This window comes from Triturus cristatus, chromosome 2_2, assembly GCF_964204655.1.
Source record: "Triturus cristatus chromosome 2_2, aTriCri1.1, whole genome shotgun sequence".
NCBI classification, from domain to species: Eukaryota; Metazoa; Chordata; class Amphibia; order Caudata; family Salamandridae; genus Triturus; species Triturus cristatus.
In genome coordinates, this window is record NC_140582.1 from 1,249,622,234 (window position 1) to 1,249,648,659 (window position 26,426).

General features: G+C 46.8%; 1 protein-coding gene across 1 annotated transcript in view; it reads right to left on the reverse strand.

The window, feature by feature from the left end:
* Nucleotides 1-637: 637 nt before the first annotated feature.
* Nucleotides 638-26,426, reverse strand: part of LOC146863516 (uncharacterized) — a 157,300-nt gene continuing 131,511 nt past the window's right edge. The window contains exon 3 of the mRNA XM_085642951.1: nt 638-3,381. Coding sequence (XP_085499077.1) covers nt 1,991-3,381 — 1,391 coding nt within the window. The 3' untranslated portion in view covers nt 638-1,990. The remainder of the gene's footprint in view (nt 3,382-26,426) is intronic.

Sequence of the window (26,426 nt, forward strand, 5' to 3'; positions counted from 1 at the left end):
TGTTAACAGCACATTGTTCAGGGATTTCGCACATCTGTCCGCTTCTACATCCACACTGCCCACTTTCATCGGCTTCTTATTACCCCTGCACACCTTCTGAAAGAGCCTAACTTTCTTACAATTGAAACGTTTGCCTAAGGCCGGGCACCCAGTAAAATAGATATGATGAGATTTCGAACGGCATCTGTAGCAAAAACTGGAACCTCTTTGCATACACTTTTGTGATTTATCCTTTGGGCCCACCGTATATAATCCTTCGTCATTGGTCTCATCCCGAGACGTAACTATATTAACCCTAGAAATCGTTTCCAACTGCATTGCCTTTGTCGAAATCGTAGATTTTTCTATACTTAATGCTCAGTTAATCACTTTTGTCAGAGATGGGTTTTTACAACTCAGCAACCTTTCTTCTATCTTGAGCGAAGCACAGTTAACTACAAATTGGTCCCTAATGTAGTCTTCTGCCAAAGGACCAAACCCACATGTGGTTGCCACCACTCTTAATGCCGATATGGATATCTTCACCTTTTCCGCCACCATTTGCTTATGCTTGTAAAAGTTATGCTGCTCCAGCATAATGTTAGGGGTATCCGAATCCTCGTCGCCAAATACAGTAAGTGAAAGAGACCACTCTGTGTTCACCTTTCAGAAATATCTTTATTCTTCTCCAGCTTCACCCATGACATGGAGTGACTTCCAGGTCAGAAAGTCAAACCGCAACTGCCCTTGCCAATCAAACTTTCCCACCAGTGTTTGCTACATGCGTGTGAAAACATTCAAAGCATTACTATAAAAGAACATTCAAAGATATACCCATTCTACATTCACCCCAATATACCCACCACAATCTACCCCCTCACGTCCCAATATACCCCACTTCAATCTAACCCAGAGCAAACATAATATTCATTTCATAAAGGGCGTATGGTAAGGGCTGCCCTCTTCCTCTATTGTTTTTTCAAAAAAAGGTGCGTACTAAAGGATTGCTCGGTGCTTCACTTCTCCATCTAGCTCATTTTTTCAAACACAAACGGTGCCTCAAAAAAGAAATACTGGTTTATATTAACGCATTATACTGTAGTTCTGAATATTTGTGGGGAGAAATAAAACGATGTACAAAATTAGTTGTTCTGACCTTAAGAGAGGCCCAGTGCCACAGCATGAAGATTTCCAGTTCAGGAACTTTGTCTTTTCTTTATTTTCAGGTACTTGGAGCCATTCTACATTGACAATACCTACTACCAATGAACATTATAAACATCAGACATGCTTTTCCTTTGCTGTATTTTGTCTGACACAGCCTTAGAATGGCATATGTCACTTTACAAATAACACAAAATAAATTAATTACTACACATCATTTCGAGACTAAAGTCCAACAGGCTCCTTTTTACCTTATAGTGACTTTTTTTCCAAACAGTTTAGTTTGTTTTCAATTTGTAGTTTCTTCAAACCCTCAGTTTATTAATCTTAGTAACAATGTTTAACATCCTAATTACATTTCAGTAGGTATTCCTTAGGGGTTGGGATGTGTCGGGGGGTGAGGAAGCATCCTTTCATTTGTTTTGTTTCAGACGTCTGACTGTGACAATATTGCATATGTTCTTGATGCCCACAACGTAATCCTCTGTTCTTCTTATATATGACTCTCAAGATCATCGGGAACTTAACTACATCACTGCGGTCGGCCTGCGCCCACCGACGGGTGGTTTACTTTGTTTCGTGTGGAGATGTTATGACTGGGCTGCTCTGATCAGGAGTCTTTACTGACAAACTGTTTCACTTGGTGTTGAATATTTGTGTTACAGCAGGTGTTAATTCTCAAGAGACTAGTTAATAGACTGTGAAACCATGATGCTCAGTTGGACTGTTTTATTATTTCCATGTTTTGTGTTTGGTAACTGATACACCCTCATTTCCGGTCTCTCATTGACAGCTGATCCAATACTGCTTGCCTTTAGAATAGTGTTTAACAGATGTCTCATGTACCTTACCATGTCTGGCCAGGTTGACTGGTGTACAGTAGCACAAATTGTTTCACCCTTTGGGCCAATATCTGGGAGTCAGATGTGTTCTCCCCTCCTGCGCATGTTTTCATGTGCTCTTGCAGGTGCTTTTGTAAGTGCATTTGATAGCAAAATCTCTTCCCACACTCAGTACATGTATACAGGCTTTTATTATAAACCTTCTCATGGTTGTTTAGAGAACATAACCGGCTGTACGTCTTCCCACAATTAGAACATGAGAAGGAGTGCTTCTTTGCATGCTTTTGCTGGTGTTTGCGTAACTGTAAAGCACTAGTGAAAGATGCTTCACATTCACTGCACTGGTGTGGCTTGTTTCCGACATGTTTCAGCTGGTGGATGGCGAGACAACTTGCTCTGGAGTAACTCTTCTTACATTCAGTGCACGTGTATGGCTTCTTCAAGGGGTGCATTTTATGATGCAGAATGAAGGAAGAGACATCACTGAAAGTCTCCCCACAATCCCTACACAGGAATAAGTTCTCTCCTGCATGCGTTCCCTGATGAGCAGTCAGTTGTGAGTAACCGCTGAACCCCTTCTTACAGATATTGCATGTATAAAGTGTCTCAATTACATGCTTTCGAAGATGACTATTCAAAAGCTTCTGCGTCCTAAATACCTTCTCACATTCATGGCATTTATGCCACTTCTCACTTGAATGTATTTCACAGTGAGTCAAGAAGAACTTTCTATCTGTGTAACACGTTCCACATTCATCACATTGAAGTGTTTTATTTGGTTCAAATTTCTGGCCAGGTGACACGATTTCAGAATTTATTCCAGGCTTAAAACTTGAAGGTCTCATAGTCTGCACTTCTTGCTGTTTGGTCAGGTCAAATTCCTTACTAAAACTATCCCCATGTTTAGCACATACATGTTCTTTCATATTTATGTGCACGTTCCGCAGTTCACCGGATGACCACTGCCCAGTTAGGCATGGTTCAACTTCAGGATCTGTGCCCCGTTTCTTTCCTGTGTGCATCGCCTTCTGTTGGTGATTAAGTGACTCGTGCATGAAACTCATCTTGCACTGCACACATGCACAGAGACCCCCTTCCTCGCAGGCTTTGGAATGTATTGCGTTGGTGTAACATCCACTTAAACTTTTCTCACAGTCCCTTGTGTTACACGGTGTCAACATGTCTATGGTCTCTTTCAGGAGACTTACACGGTCTTTGTGTCCCTGAAGCGGCTTCATCTTCAAGCTTCTCTGTAGTCTGCTCAGGCTGGTTGCCCTCCACTCAGAACACCGGTCATCAATCTTTGTGGCTTTCACTGATAATGGCTCCTGTATGTCCACTCTTACAGAACTATTTCTTCGATTACTGCCTGATATGCCAACCGAGGTTTTGTTCTCTGCCAGATTGAAAGAAATGGTAAACAAGTGATAAAGTGAGTGTAAAATAAGACTTTTTTTTATTACAAATGGAATCACACAATATGTTATCTACAGTGAGGGAGTTTGACTTACATCCTTCATTCTGATGTAATGTTGTTATTACATATCTCCCAAGACACCAGCTGTGAGACACTAAAACATTTCTATTGTAGCAATTATGTACATTGAACACTTAAATACTTGACAGGCAGGAAAGAAGTCAGACCATAAACATACATGACAGCTGATAATGGATCCAACCAACAAGCCTTACCTAGACTCCATCTTAATGCCTGTGTTGTCAATAGCCTGTGTCCTCTCTTTCAAAAACAGGTCTTATCCAATTTGGAAAGTGTTATAGTCCAACATGAAAAAACCCCCAAAGATTTTGGATGGCAAAGCCTCACGCACATTATTATGACCTGCTTCCTTATTGGCTAGTACGTCCCACTATGATAGGATATTACCATCATACTGGTCTCAAGATTAGGGTGAGAGAGATCAAAATAAATGATGTGGGATTCAAACTGAATCTAAAACTTCCTCTGCATTTAACCAAAGGAGTTCCCTTTATTTTATAGATACTCAGGGCAGGGCTAAAACTTCATATGGATGTAAGAGCTGTTTTTTCTTTTTGCTTTGTATACATTAGAAACCAAGCTTATGATAACACAAGCTGTGTTTACATTGTCCTCCGTTGTGAATTAATGTCATAATACACCATGTGATAACTTGTGCTGATACTTCTTGTTCTAAATAAATAATTGCAAGCTTTACACTGATAGACGGAGAGCGTTCAGAGGTTTACGCATAATGTATCAACTACCATGCTTGAATAAACTGTGACGACTGAACTCAATGTTATAGATCAATGAGAGAATCTTTGAATGTATTCTGCAGTAAAATATTGCTTGTTCCTCATTGGTGCATATCCTGAGAACCATGTACTTGTATAGTAAAATATGAAAACCATTGTATACAGTTCTTTGAAAAGAACTCGCTTTTCTCAGTACCCCGGGAACCTTATTTCCTACTCTTTTATGGCAAATCTATGCCGGATTTCATAAGGAACTTTACAAAGTTCTTTGTACTTATGAACTGCATGCATTGCTACAAAAATTATTGATGGCATATTTCCTCTATTTTGTTTACTAATTCCTTATATAAACCTTACACTCTCTTTGAGAAACCTACAACCTTGACTAATGGAATTGAACTTAAATGTGTTAGAGACCGGTCCAGTTGAGGACCACCAAAATCCAGATCGGGACTACACCGCTCCCAGTCCTAGCCTTTGGTGTGCTCTGCCATGATTATTAAAGACTGGTTTGAGCACCGACAGATGTATGTTGAGAAATAATGTCTCATGCATCCTTTTCTAAAGCAAAAGCTGTGTCGCACACATGAATACAAACAACACACTACACGAGTGCAGAAAAAGGTGAACATGCTCTTTTGATGTAGTCACCGACCCTACATTTATGGGGTTCCTAACTCAACTGTCTCATTGAAAATGGGAAAAGGTTGCCTCCGTTTCGTTATCGATTGACCGCGATGATGCTGTTATGGAGTGGCGAGCAGGCTGATCAATTGAGGGTATCAATGAATGTGGGGCACAGTGAGCGTGCATTGCGTTGGGAGTGTCGTACTCAACGTAGTCCATGAACAGGAGGCCGATAGCCCCTGCATCACTTGTCACAAAGACACAGAAAATGAACACTCTACATGACTGGCATCATTTGTCTCAAGAGACATAAGATAGACTACAGGACATTGCTAATCGATACCTGGAAAGACAGTTAAGAGTAAATAAAGGTATTTATGACAGACCTTGTGACTCAATGCCACGTGGGGCTTGAGCTGTTTGCTAGACATGAGCTTCTATGTTTTTTAAAGTTTTGACTTTTAACTCACTCTGGGGCTGCGCATTTACCTTTGATCGGTGGAAAGGGCTGAGGCAACAGTTTAGTCTGGTGCAGAGTGGGTGTTGTAGGGATCAGGCTGTTAGGTCTGCGCATAGCTTCCATTGGTCGTGTGGACACCTGTCTTTTCTATGCTCCAGAGCTTATGCCCTGACAATACATGAAGCACAGCATTGCTACTGAGCTGGTCGGGCAATTCCACCCACGTCCGTCCGTCCGTCCGTCCGTCCGTCCGTCCTTGATCGAATAGGACAGCGTCCAGTCATTAATCATAAAACAGTTTTCCAGTTAATAAAAGACCTCTCTGACACCACCCACCTTCAACTAAATATTACTCAAATTCATTTTATTGTAAATTAATTTAGATCATTACATTTTACATAACATGATTGCAGTGAATAGCTGCAATAAAAACATTGTGGCTAAAAATAAAATAAATAGCACTATAAAATCAGATTTTTGCATAAGCGGCGTCTATCATGCTGCTCTGATGTCCCACTTTCCCATTTGCATGATGGCTATATCTATACATTTTACCAGCTGGAAAATGAGATGGCAGTCAATGCCTGTGAAGCATGCGGACATTGTTTTCCTGGTCTATCACATATTCATACGATTAAATGTGAGCTGCAACAGCGATTTACATATGTTAATTAGACTAGGATGGCTACATATTTATTAAGTGCATTAGGGATTCAGTTTTGTGCCCTCAAAGCCTTACAAAGTGTTTTGTATCACAGTACCAACTTCCCCTACAATTAGCTGCTGAGACCAGCTGAAAGCAGAATTGAGAAGTTTTGTTTGTGTGCTTGTCTTCCAGTGAGTCCGAATATGGTGTGATGGTCTCTAGAATTTGTACAGAGGCTACAATAGGTTTTGATCATTTTACTTATGAATTTGTTCTGATTGTCCCCAAATGATTTTAATTTGCTTGCACTTTTAATTTTGTTTTAAAATTTACAAATACAGCATTACTTATCCCTTCTTCTTGTATGTTAAACTTTGTTAGAAATTTCTATAAGTTTTGTATCATTTATATTTTCTTGCTTAAGTACAGGGTATTTGTGTCTGCCCAGAGAGTTGGTCTTACGGTGCCTTGCTTCTTCACAAGAATTGTGCGATCAGCTTAATATTAACTTTTTCAACAAAATTAAGATTTTAAGAGAGGGGATTGATACATTTAATTTTCCTTCCATAGACACAATCATCTCAGGACGTTTCGCTCAAGATGTTCTCTACTTTCTTTTTTTAATAAGGACTACATGAACTCTTTTGAAGCAACCATTTGCAGTCTTGAAACAACTCAGGCAAGCGATAGGAAGTCTGCTAATGTCCTGACTCAATGCATTTTTAGGTCTCGCCTGAGCCAGCGCATGGGTTGCACTGGCGAGACTTTTAGTAAGTGGTCATTCTAAAATCCGACAACAGCTTTCTGTGTTACGCGCACATGCACGAGCAGAGGTACCATCTGGCTTACCTCTCATCATGCGCTCAGCGCATCGCATGCGGGCACCCCCAAACTCGCACTTTCACTTTTGCCGCCGCCCGCCCTCTCCGTGTCAGTCTTCCTGTCTAATTACCTTTCACTTTCATGCTTAGCGCACGCACACAACTCCGCATTCTGTGAAGACGTAAGTGCCGATGTAATGTGGGCGGAGGATTAGGACGGTTAAATTGACCTATTCGGTGCTGGCGTGTCTGCGCTCAGTTGCCGTGTAGTTTATGTGAGGTAATAAACTCGGCTCCTCTAGTTATGACGTTTCTGAGTCTAATTACTGCAAATCCCTGGGGACGATTTGAAATACGAGGCGTCACCTTTGCGTACAGTCCCCCGTCTTCGGCTTCTCTTTCAACTTTGATAGCCATTCGCGAGAGACGAGAAGTTTCCCTCAAAGACAACAGCGAGGTATTTCTTGCCGCCGGAAGATGCGGCGAGCTTGTGACTATTTATGTGCTGTTGTGACTGCTTATGTGCTGCGGTGAAGAAGTGATTGCAAAGCTTGTCGCTTTGGGTTTGCCACAGCATAATATTGGTCAAAAGCCAGGTAATTGCCCAGTAAAGTGGAGTTTAGCAGCTTAAACGTTACAGTCGTCGTCAGATGCTTTAGTTAGCGTCTATTTACACTTTATAGTCTTGCCTGGCGCCATGCTGGGAATTCTTTGATGCTGATGGCGGAGGTGTTGGGACTAGAGCCCAAAACACTTGTCTCAGGAGCCCTTTTGATGGAATCATCTTGTTTACAATAGCGCTTCTGAAGGCTGCTATGCAACGCAGCTCTCAGAGCGTTCTCTTAATTAAGGTGCATTCCGTCGGCCAGTGCAGCGTTGTGGTGTGCGCTCAATGTGCCTGTTCTTATGTCATCTCTCACGCCGACTCGTACAGCTTCAGTGGATTGGTGTATACCCCTGCTTGTAACATCTGAGCTGTGACGTACACACATTGGTGACTGGACCTTTGCAAACAACAAGCATTTGCAATACAAGCGGTCTCGCATTTGCTACAGTTTGAGCTATTGGTATTGTGTAAAAAGACAATGTCTTTTATGTATGTGTTGGTTTTTAAAACATAAATAAAAGACATTGTCATTTACAAAGTTAATAGCTTAAACTTCCACAAATGCGAGACCTATTGCATTGCAAATGCTTGTTGGATAATGGCATTGACCTGTTGGCGTTAAAAGATGCCAGAGCTACTACTCTCCTCAAGAAGCCAGGGGGTGACACACTCCATTCTGAAAAACATTCAGACAATATCCCGGTTTCCTTTTGCTGCCATGATATTGGAAGGTTATGTTGCCAAACAATTGGTCAACTACCTGTATTGCGGGGATTCTGCCCATGCACAGAACTATGCACAGGAAACCAGGACCTCAGTGAATTGTGGTGTACCAAAAAACACACCTAGTTACCTAGAACCCCTATCCGACTAGCATCAGTGTCTCATTCGTTCTCCGTACTATATCGAAGCTACCAATGATTAGACAACCCAGAACAAGCGACTTCGAATACTCTCAGGAATGGTGGGAATCAGGAAAAAATTTTCGTTGTTATTCTCATATCAGTCCACAACGTGAGTAATCAGAGATACGGAAAAGTTTAAAATGTTTATTTTTAACTACGTGCTCTAAGATGCAGTATCTTGGCTAACATAAGCAAACAAATGATTAGAAATAATACAATCAGCATTGTTACAATTCCATAGAAGAAAAAGGGAGAAATCATATTATAATGATAGTGGAAACAGGTCCTATAATACCTTGTGAACCACCCTCCCCTGCCTAATAAGCTAGTTTTATAATAATAATAATAATAATAGAAGGTCTCTAGGTTTGAATGGGGAACCCCATACCTCAAAGATCAGCTTAAGTGAATCACATCACAGGATCAACACTGCTCTCTGTGTCTGGAAAGGTTTTCTCCAAGAGTGCCAGCATCATGGATGCAATACAATGCAATATTAAAGGCACCCGAGTTTCAGATATTTGTAATTGTGTGCTTGTTGTGTCTAGAGCGTGGGCCGATCAACCTGAATTCAACAGCATACATTGTTATTTGACCTTGACTGTTCCTGCACACAGTGTTCAGACTAAGGCCTTCAAGGCGCCACAGCCATGAGGAAGAAGATTGCTGAGCCCCACAACTACTGCAGTTCCTGAGCCCATGGCGCTCTCTCATGGGTCAAACAATAGTGCCATGCCGACCAAAACATGGCGTAATCTAGATTAGGAAAGATCATGATTTAGATCCTCCTTGCAGAACTTCCTCTTCACTTTATTAAATGTTTCTTTCTGACATAGAAGTTGAAGCAGGAAAGGATTCAGGTAGCACAGGAAGCTCCATCTCTCTGGGCAGCAACTGGTTCATGAATTCATCTCAGTTTTTTAATTTCCCCCATTCCATGGTGGTCCTTTGGCATCGACGTCTTTTAAGAAGTGCAGCTGATCACTCAAATGTTTGTAGGTGCCATATGGAGGAGACATCATTTTCCTCAATGCGGTATAGACTGGAGTAAAAATGAATCGAAAACACAGATTTCGTACGGATCACACAGACCGGATCACTCAATGGTTGCCTTACGATGGGCCCATGTGGCTGCTATCCTGCTAAATACTGCTTTCTGATTGAAGGAAGGTTGGGATGGAGCTTGTCCGCACATTCTGAGACAGGTACAAATTTGTACAAAAACATTCCTCATGTACAAAGGAAGGGTACTGGTTCCAACCTCCCTCAACCAGCGGCTGTTTGACCCCGTCATAATATTCTTAAAAGGTTGAGAGCAATAACAATGAATTTATTACAAATTGCACACCATTTACTGAATTTCACTTCAAGAAGTAAAAAAAAAAAAAAAAAAAATTTTTTTAAAAAAGGATTTGAGGCTGCCCACAGAAGTACAGACTTCGGGGTTGTGGGGCTGGTTGCGATGGAGAAATGCGAAGGGACGGAGGAAGGGAGGAGGCCCAGCCAATGACAGTGCTTTGAAGGGGAGTATGATATACATTTCGTATATGGCAAAAGTTGTAAATTGAGTTGTTTTTACTTTTGTTAACTCATTCTAATATGCACCCGATGTCATCCTTTAAACAAATTGCTGAATTCCAACCAGAAAGTGTTGTTAACGAAGATGTTTAGCACTTGCTATGTGTTTTTCATAATATACAAAACAGCTTTTAAAATAATAGTTAAAGTGCTTGCCTTGGTTTGCTATGTTAATCATATCCATTTATAAATTAAGTACTCCGTTTGTTAAATGTAGCTTCATAAAATTTACTAATGATGTTTTTCAAACATGTGTAGCCGGGTCTGGTGGCTCATTGGACTAATGCGTCCACAGCAGGATCCTGTGTTTGACCTCATGGTCACAGGTTCAAACCCCAGCGGGTCCACTCAGCCTTTCATCCATCTGAGGTCGATAAAATGAGTACCATTGAGTTGGGTACCAATACAAATCTGTTATTCAGCGCCTAGATACCTCTGGGTGAAAGTGCGCTTTAAAAATACACGTTATGTTTTTATGTTATTGAAGAGCAGATTTTAAATTAAAAGCTGGACTCTCAGAAGGCTGTGCGCTACTTAAAATAGAGCACTTCTAATAGGTTTGTCCTCGTGTACACAATAGTCTTTAGACTAAAAGGTCACATACATACATTGGTTGTTAGAAGATTTACATTAACTGACAAATGGAGTGAAGAGATAGCTCTTTATTTAAATGCCATGCACTTGTATTAGGTTTGCCATAATGTTCACAATATTTGTTTAATGCAACAAGCAGGAATAAGGACACTACACTAAAGAGATGTGTGTCTATGCAAATAGCCACGCAATCTCTCCTGACATCAGCTAACTGTACTTCTTATACACAGCGCAGATTTGCGGTACTACGGACATTTGAATAGTCGAAATGTAGCGCTAATACATTAAGCACAATTAATGAGATTGGATAAAGTTATGTTGCATTAAATATAAAAATGCATACTGTATGTGATCAGCATGTTTGATTAGCCAATTAGTGATATGTATTGATTATGATTTCATATAGGTTTATTTCGGATCATTGACATAACATCGACACTCAAAATATCGAACTACAAAATTAGCGACACATCTATTACATAAATACTCTATACTTATTTAACACCTTCGCCGCGGCACGAATTTTGCCGCGGCGCTGGGGGGGTTCGGGGTGAGCGCGGCGCCGCCATGCTCGTGACGGAACCACTCCGTCATGAGCCACGGGCGCGCTGTGCTCATGACGGAGTGCTTCCGTCACGACTCCGCCCACTTGCATTATTCGCCAGCACTGGCGGGGAATTAGCGCCGCGTGGGCGGAGCGGCCGCAACGGCCGCAGCATGACGGAACCACTCCGTCATGAGCACACGGCGCCCGTGGCTCATGACGGAGTGGTTTCGTCATGAGCAGGCAAGGGGTTAATAAAATACACAAATAATGACACAAAATTATTGATAAACATTACCTTCGATATCACTGATATTGATCTAAAAATATTGTCACAACTAATATCGAAAACGTTAAATAAACATACAAATTGACACAAATATCGATAACAAAAATATGGATCACAATCTATAACAAAAATATAGATCACACTATTGTCGACCAAAAATATTAACGCAATATATCACGTAAATAATATAAACAATATCACAAACACACGCAACATAATAAATAAATAAAACATTAAATACATTATAATTCAATAAAATAACTAACATTTAAACTCACCAAATGTATTATAATTACAAACACTATATACAAAATAAATATTTTTAATATACATGCAATGCAAAATAAAATACAAGTAATATACTATTACACTTTTAAATAAAGTAAGAATACAAAAAAGTTAAACTGAACACTAATTAGCGTTTCCCATATAAGGGAAACACTGCCAAATTAATTGAAAACATTAGTAACAACCAATGAAAAATACCTACAACTAAAATAACCCAATAACATTGAAAGCACAATTAAACACTATATAAACAAAAGAAAATGTAACATTTTATGCTCCAACAACAAAACCAAGAATAAGGGCATTGCTTCCGCAACATTGGACTTCATCATTGAACGCTCTGAATACAACTTCAAAAAGTAAGTAAAATATCTATCTAATGTTACAACTGCATAAAACAATTGTAAAGCATAATTATTGTATATTTATTTTTCATTGTATCTCCTCTACAGAAACTTTAACACATACTCCACTACCTTCAAACATCATCCAAAAACCACCTAGCCAAAAGTAAGTATTAATCTCAATTAAACTATTAAAACAAGTACATTTCCCAACCCAAATTTCCCACTAACCACACAAACCCTAAAATGAAAAAAAATGCTGTTACACATTTTTTAACATTAACATTTTTCTACTACATGAATAAAAAAACCCACTAAAGGCAAGCACCAACAGAAGCACCTCGGCATCAACAAAATTTCAACATATTCAAACCAGTGTTCCCTCTAATTTGTTTTCCTCTGTGTGCGACAGCGTAATTTCTCTGTGCGCTGCAACCAAGACTATGTGCGCCAGGAACCAGACCGCGTGTGGGGGTGCAGCGCCAAATATCATTCCAAACGTTTGCTTAAAAAAGTGGAAAGACAGTGTATTTCCACACATGCAGTGCCACATGAATGGTCTTAAAGCAGGTTTTCAATTTAGATACACATGCCCTGACATGATTTGGTTAAACATTTGCACTTTCCTTACATTTAAATTATGAAATTTAAAAATTCTGACCATATTTGCCTACATTTTCTTTCAACAGCAATGGTTCTATATACTTTTAGTAGGAGATCTCAGTGAACTACCGTTCACAATGTCCAGGATGTGAACATTTGGCTCCTAGTGCCCTGTGGACCTGTGAATCCCGAGTGGAGAAACCCTCCGCCTCCAGTGTCAAAGACCTTCTAAATTCAAAGGCTCGGAGATTGGCTTTGGTACAATTAACATCCTTTTTGTGCTATGGCGTCTGTTCTAAACAATGCAATGCACCCCCTCCTTGGAAAAAACCTACAGAAAGGTGCGTTTTATAAAGAAACAACCTGCTGCGTGCTTGTTAGTGAGTGAAACCATCTCTGATGGGGAACTGGGGCTGGTATCACAGAATGTTCTTCTAACCCACGCTCCAAAGTTAGTGTTTAGTTACTTAAGCATTGCAATTTACATCTTTGGTCTCTCTCTCTCTCTTTGAACCACCACGGACTGCCTGATTTTCTCTCGTAGAAGCCAGTTTGTCTGTCCTTTTACCCTCTCCTTGCCAGTTTATCTGCAGACGGCTGGATCCCGGCTTGATCATTCGGAAAAACATTCAACTAAATGCAGCTATTAGTCTGTCTTGGGGAATAGCTATTGGCTATAAGTAAACTAAATATTCCCAATTAGCTGCATGCCTATTTAACCATGTTTAGCTGAGTGAGCACAAGCACCTTAGCACTGGTTAGCAGTGGTAAAGTGCAGAGTCCTAAGGCCAACAAAAATCCAGTACAAATTGAGGGTAAGTAGGCGAAACATTGTGGGGAAGACCAACCTAAGGCTGACTGGTCTAAAATGTAGTAATTCACAAAATCTTGGCAAAATCCCACAGTTTGTAGAGTTGTATCCATTTTTCCATTGACAATAGTAATGATCAACCCTGTTCCTATCACGTTTCATGAAATCTATATTTGATGTTTTGTACCAACCATATTTTCATTGAAAAATCTTTCAGCAACTGGTATGATCAGGGAGCCTGCTGCTGTTAGTGTACCCAGGCACTCAGTGTTCCATACTGCCTTGCTGCACAGAAGAAAGGAGGAGGGGCCACATCTGATTCCTCCATGCTGCACGCTTACAAGCTCTCCTCCTCCTCCTGCAGCATGGGACATGCACGGGCCACACTAGTGCAAAGGGCCAGCCAAGGGCCTATACCAGTTGTGAGAAAGTGCCATCATTCTTGCATGGTATGCCCCCACTTTTTGCTGAATGTACTTTGATGGAGTGTGCCCTGGGCTCCTGTCAATCAGGTGCCCAGGGCCTATGTTCCTTCCCTAAAACCCAAATTGGCAAACCCTGGCCACATGTCAGCCCCTGGTAAATGGTACCCAGGGCCTTGTGACCAGGGAAGGCCTCTAAGGGCTGCAGCACTTATTGTGCCACCCTTAGAGGCCCTGTACCCGAACACAAACACACTGCCCTTGCAGGCTGAGTGTCTGGGTCCAGGACAAAACAGAGTCGACATGTCACACATCCCTGTGTGCCATGCCCACAACATACACTGCCCTGGCATACATCAGCCACCCCTCTAGCTGGGTGCCCTATGCCAGTGGTGTGGGCACAGGAGCATGAGCCCTGTGCCCCTACAGTACCCAGGTCCATTCCTGGGCACTGTAAGTGCAGTGCTGCCATTTAAGAGTATATGGTCCTGGGAGATCGTCAACACGAACTCCACAGCACCATGATGGCTCCACTGAAGACTGAGAAGTTTGGTATCAAACTCCTCAGCACATTAAACCCGCACTGATGCCAGTGCAGGATTTAATGTACAATGCACGACAGAGGGCATCTTAGAGATGACCCCTGAACCTAACCTACAATCCACGTCTGGTCTGAGGGGCTGCCTAGGCTGCCACACAGCAGACATGTTGCTGGACCCCTAGGTAGAGAGCCGTCCGCTCTCCTGGGCCTGCAACAATGCACATCCTGGGCGAGGTGCTAGGTCTCCTCCCCCAGGATGGGCAAGTGGAAGCTTCAAAGGCATGGCGCCTTTGTGAGCTCTCCAGGCCAGTTGCTGTACCCAGCAACTTGCCACTACCGGTTCTCAACCCCCACACTGGCGGGAAGACTGGCCGGAAACACCAAGAAAGGACAGGGGGTGTGCCAGCCACTGCCAACCCCACCCCTCAGGTGGGGGAGGCGGGGTGAAGCACCTGCCCGGGCTCTCGCCATCTTGAAGATGGGGAGCCCTGCCCAATCAGGATTAGGCCACTGCCCCCCACCCACAGGAGAGTGGCAGGATAGGGGGTGTACCAACCCCAGGGCAGGGACCCAGTGGTCCCTGCCCTTTACCTACCTGTAACGCCCCTAAATTTAGTATTTAGGGGCACCCTGAACCTTCCCTTCCTGAGATTCCAGTTTCCAAGACAGTAAAGAAGAGCAAGAAGAAAGAAGACCTGCCGTGCAGCTGCTAAGAAGAGGAAGACACCAACTGCTTTGGCCCCAGCCCTACCTGCCCGTCGACCCTCGAACCTGCTCCTGCTCAATCCCGGCACCTCTTGTGGCCAGCAACCTCACAAACCCCGGAGGACCTGGCTACCTTGTGACTCTAAGCACCTGGGACTCCCACGAGCAGTGGTTCTGCTCAAAGCAAGTATCTAACCCCTGGCATCAGCCCGGAACCGCGAACCCTGCACACTCTGCACCCGCCAAGCCTGGCCTGTGCTGGAGTGGACAAAGACTCAGAGGACCTCCCCCCGGCGACTGTGACCCCGAATCCGGCACCCAAGAACCCACCTCGACGCTCCTGACGACGCCTGCAGCCTCAGAACCAGGGACCCCCCCCCCAACTGCGATCAACAGAGGGTAAGATTTCCCGACAGCAAAAGGCACCCCTGCACCCGGCACCCTGCGGCCCCCTGTGCCCGACTCCTGGGTACCTACCTATCCTCCAACTACCCAACTTACCTCTCGAACTGGTGGTCACACCTGAAGAATGTTCGTCCCCGAGCTTGCAGCCTTTGTTCGTCCTTGAGCTTTTCCATTGCAATCCATTGAGCGCCCAAAGGCTCAAAAGCACCCTGCATCCAGCTGCCACAGTGGCCCTGGCAGTGCAACTTCTACTCCTACCTACTTTCCCATTTGCCCTGAGCAAGTGACCAGGAGCCCTGCTCCCACAGCTGCGTGGCCTGCTAGTCAGCAGCCACTAACCAAGGACCCCCTGCCTCCCATAGGATAACATTGAGCCTAACTCACTCTGCACCCGGCTGCCCCTGTGCCGCTGAGGGTGTAACTCTGTACTTACCTGACCCTGGGAGACCCCTGAGTCTATGCCCAGAACCTTAACTCTGCCGGTCGAGTACTTACCCAAAAGCAGATAACTCACTTTTCTTCCATAGGGTAACATTGACTGGTTTCTCTTGAAATTTCTTCTATGTGTCGAGTTTCTAAACTTTAAGATATTCACCTAAAATCAACCGAGAAACGAAGACAGAAATACTCACCTGCTATTAGGAGAGATCCCAGTGACCCTGAAAAGTACTTACGACCGTACTTACCACTTTTTCCCATAGGAAACCATTGACTGTTTTTCTGTGAAATTTCTTCTAAGTGTCGATTTTTGCAAACTACAAATATTCTTTAAAAATCGTACCAACTGTGAAAACGTAATTACTTACCTGTTTTAGATTGATGTCCCAGTACTGAGCCTAGGAGCCCAGCACTGGATTACAAAAGTAACAAGAACATGCTTTACCCGTAACTCGAATTTTCTTCCATAGGAAACCATAGACTGTTTTTCTGTGAAATTTCTTCTAAGTGTTGATTTTGCAAACTTATAAATATTCCTTAAAAATCGCCTGTATAACTTAAACGCAGTCTTTCAACTGCTTACAGGTGGTACACTAGTGCTGGATCCAGGATCCAACACTGACCTAGAAAAAGTAACCATAACCCCACTTACCTGCTAAGTGAATTTCCTTCCATAGGATAACATTGGTAATTTGATCAGAAAAAGTTTCTAAGTGTCAACTTTTAAAGATAGCAAAATATTGCTTAAAAATCACAACAGTAACTCAAACGTATTTACTCACTTGTTTCCAAGAACTGTCCCAGGACTGAATCTAGGATCCAGTCCTGGAGTTAGAAAAGTAATCCTGAAAGTAATCAATTGCATATAACGTAAAATTCCCATTGAGCTCAATGTATTATTGTGTTTGAAATTGTGTTGGCTATTGCAACAAACTGGAACTATTGCATTTCAAGTCAATTGCCTCTTGCAAAGTATTTAACTAAAGCATCTCATTCTGAGAAAGTATATTTTGATACCTATTGTCGGTTCTAAAATAAAACCACCATATATTTTTTATACAAACCATTGGCCTAAAGTTCAGTTCTTAAGTGTGTGAGACCATTTGCTGACTGAGTGTGTACATCAAATGGTTTACACTGTCCTCGGATACTGCCTTACTGCTCGACCAAGCTACCACTTTAGAGAGTAAGGTTATATCTAACTTTAGCCTCTGCCAAACCTCTGGGGACTGTGGACTCTGTACACACTGTACCTATTTGGGAACAGTATATACAGAGCCACTTTCCTACACCCTTCAGCACCAGAATGAGCCAGGGCAAGACCACCCACTGGGCTCTATCATCAGACATCTACTGTTGTTCTTGGTAAGAGTGTTTATTATCCTTTGGGTTTCGTTCTACGATAGCATATGTCTGATGGCCCGTCTGACAAGAGGTTCATGCATCCTCTGAATCAAGAGGAGAGATTGCTGGGTGCTTGCGGGTGAGCGTGGGCCAATGCTCTGTTGCTGTGCGGTAACCCTCGACCCAGACCCTTTTTTCCTCATGGCCTTTTATCAGACTAATCCTTATTCTTCAGCCTGTTGGTTTGGACAAGAGCAATTGTAAAGTGTACTCCAGACACTTGGACCTTTGCATTTGGTCCCCTATTTAATTGAAGTGAAATAAACCAGGGTGTTGCTGTATGGCTTTGGATTTTGCCACTTGCATCACTTAAGGCGGTACAGTAACAATTGTGCCAGGAGGTGCCAACTCTGAGGATGGGATTGAAGTTATCCCTAACATCATGCCCACAGCACTGTTGTCAACCTGCAGCATAGGCCAGTTGTACCATTTCTATAATTTGAGGGGGACTCTGGGCCCCAGTGACACTTGCGTTGTGAGGTGCCAATACGGAGGAGGGGATGGAGTTCTCCCTTACAATGTGCTTACAGCACCGCCAATTCATGGTGCAGGACACTCGCACCACATGAGTGGCCTAATGAATTTTAAACTCTGTGTGTGACCTTTGATCACTAAATTGCTATGCAAATTGACCAGAGTGCCCTTGGTGTCCATCGATTGTAAACAAGCCCTCTTTTGCACAACTGCTTAAGACTTCAATCCAAAGAGGCCCATCATATTACGTGAAAGAGTAATTTCTAATAATATTCCACTTGGGCGTATTTTTTTCTTTTAGAAACTTTTTTATTGTTTTCAAAACAGTTACAACAGAAGACACTGATTCAAACCATTGCGTACAGATCCTTTGACCGATTATTATCCAAATGCACAATCCCTCAATCAACCCCGGTGCTAATGTGCTGACACAGATTGCGGCTCTCCACCTCCCCACCACCCCGTCAGCCATTTCAACCGTCCGAGTCAGAGGAGTCCTCATCAGATAGCGATGGTGGGTCACATATTCCCCCCCTATACTTGTTCCAAGCCCCCCAAACCTTTTCCCACTTGCGGGGACATCCCCGCCTGATAAATACTGATCGCTCAGCGAACATGGCGACATCCATATCTCACCTCCATTTAGACAGCAACGGCACCTCCACCGCTCCCCATTTTTGGGCTATGTTCCTTTTGGCCGTCATTATCCCCAACGTTACCCAGCTCTGTGCCTGACGATTGAGATCATTGGGTTCCCACACATTTAATAAACATCGCCGAGGCTCCGGTAACAACGAAACCCCGCTCGCCTGCGACATTGTACACAGCACTCGCTTCCAGAAGTCTTGGATGACAGGACACTCCCAGATAGTGTGATAAAAGGTTCCCTCCTCCCCACAACCTCGCAAACAGAAGGGGTGTAATGCCCTGCCCAGCTTATGTAGTAAGCACCTGGTGTAGTACGAGCGATGCAAAATACGAAGCTGCACCAACGCAGTCGTGACGGTATGCCCGCCTCACGCGGTGAGGCCAGCGCCTCGCGGCACTCGGGGTCATCAAAGTCACCAACCTCATCGGCCCACTTCTCCCGCAGGGGCCCCATAGGATCTGGTCGATTGTTGATAAGTTTGCGGTATGTGAAGGACGTAGCCCTCTTTGGCATATACTCCGTCAATAGCCTGTCCTCCAACGGGGAGGCCTCCGGAACCTGCGCACTCGGAGCAAGCTGTGCAACCAGGGCATGTTTCATCTGGAGGTATCGGAACCACTCCGACGGGGCCAGCTCGTATTGCTGTTGCAAGCGCTCAAACTGGACAACCGCCCCCTTCTGCCACACATCCCCAATTACTGAAATTCCGATGTTGTCCCAAGCGTCGAAGCCCTTGCAATCCCTCAAGCGTCCCAGTTTCTTAGCATCCCAGAGAGATGTAAGCTGAGTCAAGACCCCACGCCATCCCAACCGGGCCTGTGCCGCATGCCAGATAGACACAGTCTGTCTCAGAGGGCCGATCAACGTCGAGGCTAGTCTAGTGTCATACAAAGGGGACAGCATACCCCTGTCGACCAGCACATCTCTGTCCGCCTTGAATGCAGGGTCAGACTGTGGCGCATGGAGCCACTGGTTAATCACCTTCAGCTGCGCCGCCCAATAGTAGAGCTGAATATCCGGGAGCGCAATTCCCCCATCGTACCAACCACAAACTAATATAGATTGCGCAATTCGTGCCGACTTGTTGCCCCAGAGTCGACTGGAAACCTGCGCTGCTATCGCGCGGAAGTAGGCCAGAGGCACCGGGTAAGGGGTATTCTCCAGCTCATATAACAGTCGCGGCAGAGCCATCATTTTGAAGAGCGCCGCTCTCCCCACCAGGGTCAGAGGCAGCGCTCCCCAGTGCTGCACGTCACGCCTGAGGCGGTCCACTTGAGGGCTTAGATTGCGCCTGAAAAACTCCATCTGGTCCGTCGTAATGTGCACCCCCAGATATTTGAACGCCCCCTCCGCCACATGAAGCGGGCATCCCGCCGGCAGCCGCGGAGGGGGACCCCGCAGCACGAGGAGGACCGACTTCGACCAATTGATCGTATAGCCCGACGCTCTGCCAAAGATGTCGCAGATATTAAGGAGCGTCAGTATGGAGCGCCAAGGGGAGGACAAATACAGCAGCACGTCGTCCGCGTATAGGGAGACGCGGTCTTCCCAGTCAGCAGACCACCGGAGGCCCCGCATCATGGGCTCCCACCGTATCCAGGCCGCGAGCGGCTCGAGCACTAGGGCGAAGAGCAACGGTGACAAAGGACAGCCCTGACGGGTGCCACGCCCCAGGGGGGAAGTCCTCCGACATATGCCCGTTGACCGCGACATGGGCCAGTGGTTTAGTGTATAGGAGACGGACCCAAGCACAAAATTTAGGCCCGAACCCCAGATGCAACACCACCGCAAAAAGAAAGGGCCATTCTACCATGTTGAACGCCATACGGGCGTCAAGCGAAAGAATCACTGCCGGTTCCTGCAAACGTTCCACTCGGGCCAGCACTCCGTGCAGTCGCCTCAAGTTATGCGATGTACCTCTGCCGGGCATAAAGCCCGACTGATCCGGGTGCACAATATCAGATAAATGCGGCGTTAGCCTGATGGCCAACAATTTCGCGAGGATCTTGGCCTCCGCATTGATCAGCGAGATGGGACAGTAAGAGGTGCATTGGTCTGCCGGTTTACCCGGCTTCGGAAGTACCACCATGGTGGCCGTCCGTTGATCCACGGGGAGCTCTCCCACCTCCAAGCTATGTGTAAACATCTATAATAAGTGCGGGGCCAGTGTCTCGGAGAGCCTCTGATAGAGCTCGATCGGGATGCCGTTTGGGCCCAGCGCCTTACCAGGTTGTAGTGCGCCGATAGCCGCCTGCAGCTCATCCACCGTGAGCTCGGCCTCAAGGGCCTCCCGGGCCTCAGGGGAGAGTGTGGGCATCTGCAGGTCTTGGATGTACGTCAGTGCCATCTCCACCGTCATGGAGGAGGCGGAGGAGTAGACCCCTCGAAAATGCTCAGCGAGGGTATGCACTATTACTCGCGGGTCAGTCGTCTGCAACCCCTCGGCAGTGCTAAGTTGTGCAATCCACCTGACACCACTGTCGCGTCTGTCTAGCCACGCCAGCAGCCTACCTGTTTTGTCGCCCACATCGTAAACCGTGTGCCGGGAGGCCTCTAGGCGCTGTCTGACTCGCTCCGCAAGGTGCTCCTTTTATTTCGTCTGTCTCACATGCAGGTCGTGGGAGGCTGCGGGGGAGGGGGCCTGGGCCTGGCGAGCCTCCACTGCCCGGAGCTCCAACTCAAGCGACTGCAACTCAGCTAGCTGTTCACGCCTATACCCCGAAACGGCGGCCATCGCCTGTCCCCTTACTACCGCTTTGTATGCCTCCCAGAGAACCGCAGGGGAGTCGACCGACGCGGTGTTTTCTTGGAAGTAGGATTTTGTCGCCTGCGCTATAACTTTACTGATCTTTGGTAGCCGTAGGTAGCCAGGGCGTATCGGATAAATGCGGCGACGCATCAGATGATAACTAGTGTAATGTAAGAGTATCGGCGAATGGTCAGAGATACCCCTGGGTCTGATATCTATACTCTCGATATTGTGGAGGCAGCCGGGGGAGCCCAGAAAGTAATCAATGCGGGATAGGCTATTGTGCACCCCGGAGTGAAACGTGTACCGCCGCTCCGACGGGTGATGCAACCGCCATAAATCAGTGAACCCGATCGCCTCCACGAAGCTCGCAAGGCGCGACCCCCCACCGCCCTTCGCTCGGGGTGGACACCGGTCAGTGAGGTCGTTCATAACAGCATTGAAGTCGCCACCCAATAACACCTCCCCCTCCGGCAGTGTAAGCAGAAAGTCGCTGAGCGCCGGGAACGCCGCCGCATGCAGCCCAGGTGGGATATAGACAGACACTATGTTGAGGGGCCGCCCCTCCCATTGAGTGTGGGCAGCGGCGAAGCGCCCAGACCCCTCAGTGTGTACACTGAGCACGATCAAGGGGGACCGCCTACGCACCAGTATGCCAACCCCCGGGACCCAGAGGTGAATTCAGAGTGCGCCTCCATCTTATACCCCCATCTGTCTAACGCTTTAGTAGTGGTGCCGGTGAGGTGAGTCTCCTAGAGCAAGACCACCGCTGGGGTGCATCTCTTAATACTTTGTAGGACCAGGCCCCGTTTAATTTTATCACCCAATCCCCGCACATTCCACGTAAGTAAGGAGAGGGGCTGCGCCGGGCTCAAAGTATCGTCAGGCGGCGGGTCGTTTAGCAAGCCGGGCATAACGGCGGGCAAGGCTGAAGGCCGCATGCAACGCGGCGCAACCAGCGCAGGGCCTGTGTAGTGCAAGGAGGGCGCGCATTATATAATGTAGGTGTCAGTGTCATCAGAAACTCAAACCCAACAGTAAAACAAGAAACCAGTCCCCAACCCCCCCACCCTCCTCCCTGCCTCCCTGCCATACGGACCTACAACTGCTCGCCACCCCAACTCAGCAGAGTGCTCATACCCCTGAACCCCAACCAGTACTTGCGTGCCAAGGAGCGGCAGGTCCAAGGAAGACCACGACATCCCCTGCCCCAAGGTCCCATAGAGCGTTCGATTAAGTCACCACAAGCGGGCCACTCCGGCAGCAGGAGGCCTCAAAGTTCACCGGGTAACAGCACGTCCAAAGAGGCGCCACAGGGAGTCTCATCCAGCGGATTCCTCCTCAGCGTTCTCTGTCCGCCGGTCTCGGCCACTCGGACCCTCCGGTCCCGTCGACTGTCGACCCCTCCGGTCCACGCGCCCAGTACCCGGAACCCGCTGCCAGCCCTCGAGCCAGTCATGAGCCTCTTCTGGTGTGTCGAAGAACCTTGTTTTCCCATCTGCCACCACTCTCAGCCGCCCCGGGAAGAGCATGGCATAGGGAAGCTCTCGGGCCCTGAGCTTCTTTTTGACGTCCAGAAAGCTCCTCCACTGCGCCGCCACCGCTGCCGTGTAGACCGGAAAGAAGGAAATTGTGGAGTTCTGGAGGCGGAGGGGCGGTGCCACCCGCGCCGCCTGGAGAATGATGTCTCTATCTCGGAAGTTGAACATGCGAGCTAGAACCGGTCGAGGGGGCGCCCCTACCTTCGGTCGGCCGCCAGGAACCCTGTGGGCGCGCTCCACTGAAAAGAAGGCCGACAGACCCTTGGGCTGCAGCTTGGACTTTATCAGGTCCTCTATGTATAAGTCCATGGCAGGATGCCCCTCGCTTTCGGGAATCCCCGTGATGCGCACATTATTGCGACGGGAGCGACCCTCCTGGTCGTCCAGCCTGGCCGCCATGCGTTTGTTCTCCGCTTCCAGTTGGGACACCTTTTGTAAAAGGTAGCTAGAGTCTTTGGTTAGTGTAGCTGTCACCTTTTCCACATCAGTGACCCTGGCCGACATTTTTTGGAAGTCTGCTCGGAGAAGGGACACGTCCGAGGAAATCGTCCCAACGGTGGACTGTACCTGCGTCAGGGCAGCCATGATGTCCTCCAGCGTTACTTTTGGCGTCACCGGCTCCGCCGCCACCTTCTCCGCGCGTCCGCCTCGGTCCTGCGCTGGGTTAGTTTCTTTGCTGTAGGCGAATTTGTCCAGTTTGCCCTGCTGACTCGCCCGGGACCTTTTCCCACTCATGACCGCCTCGGAAGACTCCACCGCCGATATCTCTCTACAGTCACCGGGTAGGGGACCCCGACCGGGCACCGCCAAGCCGAGGTCTGCTCAGGAGCCGGCCACTTCCAGGGGTCACACCTTCGTGGGCTGTGCAGGCAGGCGAGCGCAGCGATCTCAGCAGTCCGGGGTCCAGCACCGGGCACCCCCGCAGCACACCTCCTCAATCTCGGCCGAAGGGGGGAGGGGGAGCCCTGGGTCCTTCACGTCGTCGTCTGCCGGTGCACCAAGTACTCCTCCGCTGTCCCACGATGGGCCGAGGCAACACCGGACACCAGGCCCGATCACTGGTCCCTCGCGAGGATGCCCTCCTCTGGACAAGGAGGCCCCGCCTCCCCTCGGCTCCGTCGGGGCCTCAGGCAGCAATCCAGGGTTTTAAGCGTGGCGCGATCTGCATGCACCTCCGCTGGGCCCACCTCACTCCGTCACCCTTTCCAGGAGGCCCGCCGAATCAGGCCGGATATGCGCCCGCGGCGCCCGGGACCCCTCTGTAACTCGAGGCCCCGGCTTCAGACGCCGGCGTAGGCCACAACTTCCCGGGCTGCACCGGAGACGTTCTGGGCCGCACAGAGAGCCGGGGAACGAATCAGTCTGGGTCGCTTCGTCCGCGCTTCTCGTTCCGGGACCTTGGGGGAAGAATCATGCACGGATGGCTGAACGGATGGTAGGGGAGTCGGCCTCACCCTCGGAGCTCGATCAGGCTGCGGCCATCTTGCTCGGCTGCTAGCCACGCCCCCCCACTTGGGCGTATTTTGAGTGTTTCAAGTTGACCCACTTGCAGTCTGCCCATTCGAAATCTCAGTGCCCCGCAGCTGTGCACGGTTAAGAAAAAACAGTGTCTCAAACATGACGTGTGCGAGACTCTGCTTTTCTTTTCTTAACAGTGCACAGCTGCGGGGAGGATTGTGGGCACAGCTGCCAAGGTTTCAGATTGCTGTGTGTGACATTTTCAACAACTGCGAGTGACACTCGCCAGCAAGTTTACCTAGACTGAATACATGCTATAAATAACCAAGCGTTATCTGTATCCAATCCCAGTGTGGAGTGCATTTACAACCGGTCTGTGCATTAGCTTGTACTGTGCACAACATAAAAAATATAGCCTAGCATTTAAAGTTTGCGTCTCTGCCTCGAGCCTGCACTCAGTAATGCTACAAAGTGTGCTGATGTCCTATTCATCAGTAGCTATCCTTCAATATGTGAATGACCCATCATGATTCTACCGGAGTGTGTCCGCGTCATGATTATCAAATTATTGTCAACTTATTATCAACCTTTTGTCTTACCATCATCCAGGTATGAATGCCAGGTGCCTGCTGATGAAACCCTGGACATCAGCAGAGGCACTAGACTGGGCTTCCATAACTCTAACTAGTTCTGGCCTTGCGCTTTTTGGTTTTCCATTTCAGGCAACGACTCTGGTGTGCAAGGCTGGCTGTAGGCAGGCTCAGGCCGCAAGCCACCACTGGAAGCTGCAATTCATGTTTTCCGCCCGAGGGATGAGGCATGGACTCCGAGGGGGCAGGGTTAGAGATGGGATCGGCATTCACCCCATCACTGCCTGAGCAGCCATGGGTGGACTTGGGGTGGGACACTTCTACCTTGGTCAAACCACAACTGGTTTCTGAAGTCGCCCCTCATGTGCTCTGGGGAGCCTGACAAATCCCTAATGGATTTCACAACTTAAGAACCTCAGCCTAGCGCTGGAAGCTCACTCAGAGCAGGGCTGGCAAAAATGTCCAAGCCAGCCCTGCTCCTTCCCTTCTGTTGCTCTCTGTCTTTCCATCCATCCATTCTGTCTCTTCCCTCTCTCTTCTACCTCTGATCGCTCCTGTCTCTCTCTAGCCACACACCCACTCCCTCTCACTTTGATCTGTTTTCCCTCTCAGATCTCTCCCCCTCTTTCTTTCTGTCTCGAAAAGCCCAGCTGCGTGAGCTGCCCTTAACATCGAGGAGCTGGAGACCAGCGCGAGCTGCGGTCCAGAACTGTCTGAGACTGGCCTCTAGGCGCTTGCCTGCCACACACCTTCACTTTGTGTGGGTGGCGTCATTGTTATCGTCCTTTAAGTCAAGTGTCAGATTTAGTAATAAACAGCATTTCCTGCTAGGCTAGGGTAAGGCAGATCGAAAGTAACCTTAATACAGTTTACAAAATTATTTTGAAATTCAAGAAAAATTAAGAAGTTGCAGTTTGAAAGGGTACTTAACAGAGCAGTGTAACACTGTGCACATCTATTAAAAAAACACATACATACACATTCTCGTAGATTTTACCCCTTTATTCACCTCTCCATGAGTATGGTGGTGTATTTAATTTACGTTTCTCTCGTCATACAAAACGTGGCTCGCGCTTCTGTGACAAATCCTCAGAGCCATCAGCACTGCATGCCGTTTTGGTGGAAAAAGCGGAAATTTCAAGCTTGATTTATGTTTTGAATAGGTGGCTTTCTTCCGCCACAGACAACGCCTCAAAAAAATTCACAAACACCTTCTGATCTCCAGGGACTGATGGCACAACAAACCATTCTTAAACGAGCCGTGAAGAGGTGAGGCTCCCAATGATGGAACGTTTGTCCCCCCTGGACACGCACTTTCATGACTTTGAGGCCGGAACGTGGCCTTTGAGTTAGCATTCATGTTAATTGCAGCGCACACAGGCGCTGCAATTAATGAATACTAACTCTAAGGGTCACAATCAGCCCCGCAGTTGTGCACTGTTAAGAAAAGAAAAGCAGAGTCTCAAACACAGCGTGTGCTTTACATACGTCGTGTTTAAGACACTTTTTCTTAACAGTGCAGAACTGCGGGGCGGATTGTGGGCCTCGAGTTAGTATTCATGTTAATTGCAGCACACGTGTGCACTGCAATTAACATGAATACGGTGTCGCAGGATCAGATGTTGTTGTGTGTGCGCTAAATACAGCACACTGCGCGCTTGGTTTGACTTCGGTGCGCGGCTCAATGGGAACAGTGATTCAAACATGTAAGTA